We start from the raw sequence: 7,512 nt of genomic DNA on the forward strand, positions 1-7,512 counted from the left end.
GGGCGTGGGAGGGGCCAGGACGCCGGTTACTCCGGGACTGGGCGTGAAGCACCGAGCACCGCTACCGGCGCTGGGAGGTTCGCGGTAACGGGGACACCCCGCTTCATTTCCCCGCTGTGGGGACAGGGACGAGGCGGGGAGAGCTCGAGCTTGGACTGGGATGAAGCGAGGGGACGGCGGGGTCCGTGCACGGCGGACACGGGACGGGGGGGACACGCGGGGACCGGAGGGGCACGGAGATGGGGATGGGTGGGACTTGGGGACAGAGACATTTGGGGCACGGGGACAGCGATACCCTGGGATGGCTGTGGGGACAGCTGGGACACGGGGGTGGGTGGTACACGGGGACAGTGGGTGTGTAGGAATGCGGGGGCGGTGACACGAGGGGACAGCTGTATCTCGGGATGGGGACAGCTATATCCCGGGATGTGGGACAGCCACTCCTGAGGGCAGGGGGACAGTGGCACCCTGGGATGGCACACTCGGGATGTGGGGATGGCTGGGACACGGGGACAGCTGTGCCGCAGGTTGTGAGGACAGCCACAGCTAGGGGGCTCGAGGTGGCGGGGATGTGGGGACAGCCATCCTTGGTGACGTGGGGACAACCATGTCCTGGGAAAGTGGAGACTGTCGGGATAACGGGACAGCCCCACTTGGGGACACAGGGACAACGATGTTCCAGAAAGCTGTTCCTGGGGACAGCTGTGACATGGACACACGGCCACTCCTTGCTCTCTCTCTGTCCCCAGACCTCGCGGTGACCCTCACCCCATCCCCGCTCCCGCGGCCACCCACGGACCATGAACGTGCTGGCTCCGGTCCGCAGGGACAGGGTCATCGCCGACCTGCCCGCGGTGAGCAGCGGGGACACGCCAGCCCGGGGGTGACCTCGCCGAGCCCCGTGGTCACCCCGCTGTCCCTCTTTGTCCCCCTCGCAGTGTTTTCGGAAGGAGGCCGCCCTGCACACCCGCCCCGCCTTCCACCCCACAGTGGCCAGCGCCTGCCAGGAGGAGCGCACGGGCACTGTGGGGTCAGTCCGGCGAGCTCCGGGCTCCGCGCTGTTGGCACGGGGGGGTGACGAGGGGCCCGCGGTGCTGCCAGCCGCGGGTGGGGGTCCCCGGCGTGGGCGCCGCGTGGCTGCCGGCGCTGCCCGGTGCCGAGCCCTGCGTCACAGCGCTGGAATGCGGCGCGGGGGGGACACGGGGGGAGCACGGCGCGGGAGGGTCCGGGATGAGCAGGGCCGGGATGCGGAGCGCTGCGGACACGAGGGGCCGTGGGGTGATGCCCCCGGGGTCAGCCGTGGGGTGCCCCCCACTCTGTTGAGCCGCGCGTCCCCCTCGCTGCAGGTTCAAGATCTCCAAGATCATCGTGGTGGGCGATCTCTCGGTGGGGAAGACCTGCCTGATCAACCGGTAACGGGAGGCACGGAGAGGCTTGGAGGGGTGTGACGAGTGGGGAGAGTGACCCCTCTCCCCCACAGAGCCTGGTGCTGGGCACTCCCGGGGGTTGAGAGGGGCACTGAGCCCCCGAGAGGTTGGGAACATCAGGGGATGTTCACACCCCCCTCACCCCACCGCAGGTTCTGCAAGGACACTTTTGATAAGAACTACAAGGCGACCATCGGGGTGGATTTCGAGATGGAGCGGTTTGAGGTGCTGGGAGTGCCCTTCAGCCTGCAGCTGTGAGTAGGTGCCAGCCCCTTCCCCACACACCCCTGCAGTCCCCCCCTCACCTCCCACACCCCCGCAGGTGGGACACGGCTGGCCAGGAGCGTTTCAAGTGCATCGCCTCCACCTACTACCGGGGAGCACAGGGTGAGCTCCCCACTGCATCCCAGCTGCCCACCCCGCTGCCCCTGTGCCCCTCTCACCCCTCCTTCCTCCCCCAGCCATCGTGATTGTCTTCGATGTCAACGACGTGGGGTCCCTGGAGCACACACGGTAGGTGACGCATGGCCCAGCAGTGGGGCCAGGGATGAGCGTGGGGGCTGGACAGAGAGGGGCTGTGGGGCTGTTGTGGTGTGTGAGCATGAGGGCAGTGCTTGGCCAGCAACTGGTGACAGTGGCTCCCACAGGCAGTGGCTGGCTGATGCTCTGAAGGAGAACGACCCATCCAACGTGATCCTCTTCTTGGTGGGCTCCAAGAAGGATCTGAGCGTGAGTGTGTCCCCCTCCCTGTGGGCAAACTGTGCCCTGGCTGCCCCTGTCACCCACCCATGGCCGGTTTGGTTGGCAGACACCAGCACAGTACAGCCTGATGGAGAAGGACGCTCTCAAGGTGGCCCAGGAGATGCAGGCAGAGTACTGGGCTGTGTCCTCACTCACTGGTGAGTCCCAGCTGGGTGGGGGTTGCAGATCCCAGCATCAGCCAGGTCAGCGGACGCTCAGGGGGTCTCTTCCTATGGGGCAGGGGAGAACGTGCGGGATTTCTTCTTCCGAGTGGCGGCCCTGACCTTTGAGAGCAGCGTGCTGGCCGAGCTGGAGCGCGGCACCAACACCCGCAGGATCGGCGACGCCGTGCGTGAGTAACCCTGGCCAGCCCCACCTGGGTGTCCCCCTTGTCCACCCTCCCACCAACCCTCCTTCCTCTGCCCCTCAGGGATCAGCAGCAAGGAGAGCGACCTGTACCTGTCAACGCCCCGCAAGAAACCCAAGTGCTGCCAGTGAGGGGACAGCCCCAGCCCCCTCCGTGCTCACACCTCTGGACCAAAGAGGGGCGACCCCGGCCGGCCCCGAGGAGCCGTCTCTGCCACCCCCAGCCCCCCTGGCCCCTCGCCTGCCTGGGCACCCCTGGCTGGGGCAGGCAGGAACACCCGTGTGGCTCCTGTAGCTATGCAAACCCAGGTACTGCTCACAGGGGAGATGCCCTCAAGCTCCCTTTTGTCTTAATAAAACCTTTTTTATGCTTTGTAAGAAAGGCATGTGGCTGGGGGCAGGGACTGGTTGTGGCGTCTCCCTATCTCTGGGGGCAGCCCCCAGGCTCATGGGCAAGCAGGAGGATGGATGGCTGCCTCTGAGGACGAGTTCCTTCTTTCACCGAGGAGCATCCCTGTCCTGCAGAGCCAGCGGCCCTGTGTCCCTCAAGGGGGGCTGCAGGGGACACACGAGCTGCCAGTCCCACATCAGTCCCAGCCCAAGTGGTGCTGGTCGAAGTGGGGCTGCAGGCGTGGGGGGACACAGTGGGAGCACTTGTAGCGCTCCTGGATCCACTTCCCTCCCTCGCTGTTCTCCATGCAGATGGCAGCGACACCTGTGGGGACACACAGGGGGCTCAGCACCGCAGAATGGTGGTCCCACTGCACCCGTGGGTGCACCCTGGGGTTCCCTGTCCTACCTGCCACAACCCCTCCCAGCTGCTCCACCAGCTCGATGGCCGCTCTCATGGTGCCCCCAGTTTCAACCCACTGGTCCACGAGAAGGATGCGCAGGCCTGGAGGGGGCAGGGGCTGGATGAGTGCCCTGTGCCCACACTGGCAGCCCCCCAAAAAGGGGAGCGCCCCACTGGCTCACCTGGTGAGATGGCGTCGGTGCGGACCTCCATCACCTTCTCCCGGCCCGAGTAGTCGGTGTAGGGCTGTGTCACTGTCTGCACACAGAGGTGCCCGGCTTTGCGGATGGCCAGGAAACCTTTCTGCAGGGTGGCTGCTGCTGCAGCGCCTGGAGGAGGGCACAGCACTGTCAGGACCCCCAGGGACAAGGGACAGAGACCCTACACTCACCTGAGACCTGTGTCCTGCTCACCCAGGATGAAGCCCATGGCATCGATGCCAGCCACCATGTCGATGGCATCTCCCTGGAAGGGCTGCAGCAGGTCGGCCACGCAGTCCTGCAAGCCCTGGGGGGAGAGGGGAGGTGCTGGGTGCCTGCAGCCCACCACGGGCACCCACAGCTGGGTACCCCAGCAGCCCACCCCGGCACCCCATGGTGCCATCCACCCCGGGCACTGGGTACTTGCGGGTGGCAGTAGAGCCGGGAGGGGTCCAGCCAGGCATAGTTGGGACCCTTGACGTTGGGAGCCATCAGTGCCAGGTACCAGCCCTTCTCCCGGGTGGCAGGGACGTGGCACAGGTCCATGCGTGGGGACTGCAGGCGCTGCAAGCACTGAGCATGAAGGGGAGTGAGCCTTCCCCGCTCCAGCCTCCCCAGGGCTCCCCATGGCCTGGTGCCCTCCACCCACACCCACACCCCAGGGCCCGGGGTTCCCGTTCCAGCTCCATACCCGAGTGCTGGTGGCAGGGCTGAGCCGAGCAGGACTGTCACAGCAGCGTCACAGACAGCGACAGCTGAGCGGGGGCAGCCCCTGTGGCTCTGGGCCAGCGCCCTTGGCCAGCTGGACACTGGGACAGTGCCAGGCAGGAACCCTTCCCATGGGACAGTGGTGTCCCCCACCGGCGCTGCTGTCCCAGCCGGGCAGTGCTGTGGGGAGCAGGGCTGTGGTGTTTGCACCCCCCGTGGGTGTCCCCAGCAACAGCTGCATGTGCCAGGGCGGGTGGCACAGTGAGGTGGCACCCCGTGGTGCAAGAGTCAGCGAGCCAGGGTGATGCTCAGGGGGATGTCCCGCAGTTTTGGGTGGTCCTGGTAAGCTCAGGGATTTTTTGAGGACAGGCACGTCCCCGTTAGGGTGTCCAGGCAATGTCCTGCCCTCCCACAGCATCCCAGTGAGCCAGGGCTGTGTCCTGACTGTCAATGGGCTCCAAGGACAGGAGCTGGCCAGGAGGGACAGTCCTGGCAGCACTCTGGGAATGCCGCCGTGGGCTGCCAGCCCGGCTGGGCACAGGGCTCTGGGCTGTCCTGTAAAAGGCGCATCTGCGGGATGGGATGCAGGGAACGTCCATGGGATGGGACATGGGGACGCAGCAGGCATTGATTCACGGGGTGGGATGTGCAGATGTGGGGAGCATCCATGGGAAGGGACACGGGGATGCAGGGAGCATCTGTGGGCTGGGATCCGTGGCTGCACAGAGCATCCATGGGATGCAGGGATGCAGGGAGCATCGTTCTCCCGTCGGGGGCCGCTCCGGGGCCGGGGGCTGTGCGGGGGCCGGTGAGTCACGGGGCGGGGGTTTGGGGCCGGCTCGTTACCGGCCCCGGCACATCACCCCACCGGCTGCCACAGCAACGGGGCCGGTCCCACCGGGAGGGGTGACCCCTTCCCCGCGGGCTGCGGGCGCGGGACGTGCCGCGGCGGCGGGAGCGGCTGCACACCGCGGCTCTGCGGGACCCTCCGCACGGTGCCGGGCCGTGCCAAGCCGTGCCGGGCCGCCCCGCGTGGGCGGGCTGCGCCACTCTATAAGGCGGCCCCACGGCGGCGAGCGGCGCGGTGCCATGTGCGCCCCGGGGCTGCTCTGCCGCCTCCTCCTCCTCCTCCTCTTCCTCCTCCTCCTCCTGCTGCCACCTGCCCCCGGAGCGGCCCCGCCGGGACGGCCCCGTGCCCGCCGCGGGCTCACCTACCCCGGGACGCTGTGGTGCGGTGCGGGCAGCAACGCGGACAGCTACGAGCAGCTGGGTAAGAGTGGCAGGGATGCTGCAACATGTATCATCCCATCCCATCATCCCATCCCATCCCATCCCATCCCACCCCATTGTCCCATCTCATTGTCCTACCCCATCCCATCCCATCGTCCCATCCCTCTGTCCCCAGCCTACTCTGTGGTCCATCGGGCTGCCATTCCAGTCCCCATTCCAATACTGGTCCACTCCCAGTTGCTATCCTGATCCCATCCTAGACCTGCTCATGCTCCAGCTCCAGGACCCCAGCCTAGTCCCATTTTCATCCCCAGTGTGTTATTGGGGCATCCCAGCTCCAGGACCCCAGCCTAGTCCCATTTTCATCCCCAGTGTGGTATTGGGGCATCCCAGCTCCAACCTTGTCCCCACCCAAGTGCTGATCCAGTTGAGCTCCTACCCATCCATCCTTACCCATCCCAGTGTGATTCCAGGTGTGCGCCAGTCTAATCTAATCCTGATCCTAGTCCTAGCCTAGCTCAACCCTAGCTCTGCATGTGGGCCCCCCAGCCCTGCCTGTAGCCCACGTTTCCCTGCAGGGGAGCACCGGGACACGGACCGGTGCTGCCGGGACCACGACCACTGCCAGCACGTCATCCACCCCTTCACCGCGCGCTACGGCTACCGCAACCTGCGCTGGCACACCATCAGCCACTGCGACTGCGACCACAGGTGAGCTCCCCAAACCTGCCCGGGGCACCCTGACATGCCCCCGGGGGGTGCCAGCCCCCTGAGCCCCGCTCTGCCCCGGGCAGGTTGAAGGAGTGCCTGCGGAGGGTGAACGACACGGCCTCGCGGGCGGTGGGCCAGGCTTTCTTCAACGTCATCCAGGTGCCTTGCTTCGAGTTCACCTACAGGGAGGAGTGTGTGGAGCCTTATCTCTATGTCTGGTGAGTGCCCCCCTGCCCTGGGGATGGTCCCCCCTGCCCAGGCTGGTCCCACCCACCCTCTGGTGCCTCCTGAATTTTGGCAGGTGCAAGACGTACAACACGGTGGCCGTGGCGGTGCCCCGAGAGCCGGTGCTGTATGAATTTGGGGGGGAGCTCATCGACCGGGCAGCCAGGCCCAAGGGAGTCCCTCTGAGCCCCCCGTGGGATCATCACACCCCCAAGGCAGTCAAAAAAGAGAGGAAGAGAAAGAAAGATAAGAAAAATAAGGGGAAAGGTCTGAAAATGAAAGGTTCGTCTGAAAAGGGGCCACGGAGCCATCCTGCAGCTGCTGCCCCTGCTGATCCCTGGGCCCTGCTGCCATCCTTAGGGGAAGCATCCAACACCATCCTGAGTGATGCCCCTGCACAGGAGGGATTGGGCAGGGAGCCAGTGCCAGCCACCCCCTCCCCGGTCCCCACCACTAGCGGGAAGAGGAGGAGGAAGGAGAGGAACAGAAAGAAGAGGCTGAAAAGTAAAACTGAGGCTGAGCCTGCACGAGAGCTGCAGCTCTGAGTCCCCCCTGAGCCCTGTGGGGCTGTGAAATAAATTTACATCTGCTGGAGCAGCCTCGGCTTTGTCTTTGTGGGGGAAAGGATGGCAGGGGGGCAGCATCAGGGTAAATCCCTGGAATTTTTGGGGAGAATGGGAGGGGAACACCTACAGCTGGGTGGTATCCAGGGTTTGAGCTGCTCCTCACTGCTCCCCTCAGTTCATGTCACTGTCCTGGCCCTGGGGACACAGCTCTTGGCCACATGCTGGCAACAGGGCTGAGGCCCAATTTTAGTGCCCCTGCTAGAGGATTAAATTCCAGCGCCCTAGGCATGTAATTTTCTCTGGAAGTTCTCTGAAATGCACCACCCAAGCTCTCTCATCCTCTTAACCCCTCCCCTTTCCCGTGCTCCCACACCAGCATCAACTCCTTCTCCCTTCCTTTGGGAGGAACAGGATCTCGGCCCTCCCTGAAGGCTCCTCAAATGCCTGCAAAGCTCCTTAGAGTGGGACAATAGATGCTTTTCCAGCCCTGAGACAAAGGCAGATGCTGCCTGGGAAGAGCTGGGGCAGAGAATGCTGCCTGTGTC

At 65.2% G+C, this 7,512-nt stretch overlaps 3 protein-coding genes across 6 annotated transcripts; 2 read left to right on the forward strand and 1 right to left on the reverse strand.

Annotated features, from left to right (window-relative positions):
- The first annotated feature begins 3 nt into the window (after positions 1-3).
- Positions 4-2,910, forward strand: RAB34 (RAB34, member RAS oncogene family). Of its 3 annotated transcripts, none has more exons than XM_033078053.1 (11): positions 4-77; positions 750-854; positions 939-1,030; positions 1,347-1,412; positions 1,580-1,681; positions 1,750-1,814; positions 1,889-1,940; positions 2,075-2,156; positions 2,236-2,326; positions 2,410-2,516; positions 2,599-2,910. In XM_033078053.1, the coding sequence occupies exons 2-11, from the start codon at positions 801-803 to the stop codon at positions 2,827-2,829; spliced, it is 942 nt and encodes a 313-aa protein (XP_032933944.1). In that variant the 5' UTR covers positions 4-77; positions 750-800; the 3' UTR covers positions 2,830-2,910. The 3 variants fall into 3 exon arrangements, with proteins under 3 accessions (XP_032933944.1, XP_032933945.1, XP_032933946.1); XM_033078054.2 differs by having other exon boundaries at positions 2,410-2,520; positions 2,599-2,747; XM_033078055.1 differs by lacking the exons at positions 4-77; positions 939-1,030 and having other exon boundaries at positions 774-854.
- An 18-nt stretch (positions 2,911-2,928) lies between these two features.
- On the reverse strand, positions 2,929-4,635 carry LOC117005928 (adenine phosphoribosyltransferase-like). Of its 2 annotated transcripts, none has more exons than XM_033078057.2 (6): positions 4,219-4,635; positions 3,951-4,091; positions 3,741-3,834; positions 3,510-3,656; positions 3,334-3,429; positions 2,929-3,249 (listed from the first exon to the last, which is right to left on the reverse strand). In XM_033078057.2, exons 2-6 carry the CDS (start codon positions 4,071-4,073, stop codon positions 3,122-3,124), a joined length of 588 nt encoding a protein of 195 aa, XP_032933948.1. In that variant the 5' UTR covers positions 4,074-4,091; positions 4,219-4,635; the 3' UTR covers positions 2,929-3,121. The 2 variants fall into 2 exon arrangements, with proteins under 2 accessions (XP_032933948.1, XP_032933947.1); XM_033078056.2 differs by having other exon boundaries at positions 2,930-3,249; positions 3,951-4,100; positions 4,219-4,633.
- Positions 4,636-5,257: 622 nt separating this feature from the next.
- Positions 5,258-6,998, forward strand: PROCA1 (protein interacting with cyclin A1). The gene is made up of 4 exons (XM_033078052.2): positions 5,258-5,505; positions 6,044-6,176; positions 6,260-6,394; positions 6,478-6,998. The coding sequence occupies exons 1-4, from the start codon at positions 5,325-5,327 to the stop codon at positions 6,944-6,946; spliced, it is 918 nt and encodes a 305-aa protein (XP_032933943.1). The 5' UTR covers positions 5,258-5,324; the 3' UTR covers positions 6,947-6,998.
- The last annotated feature ends 514 nt before the right edge of the window (positions 6,999-7,512 follow it).

The sequence above is a fragment of the Catharus ustulatus genome, chromosome 22 (assembly GCF_009819885.2).
Source record: "Catharus ustulatus isolate bCatUst1 chromosome 22, bCatUst1.pri.v2, whole genome shotgun sequence".
In the NCBI taxonomy this organism is placed as follows: domain Eukaryota; kingdom Metazoa; phylum Chordata; class Aves; order Passeriformes; family Turdidae; genus Catharus; species Catharus ustulatus.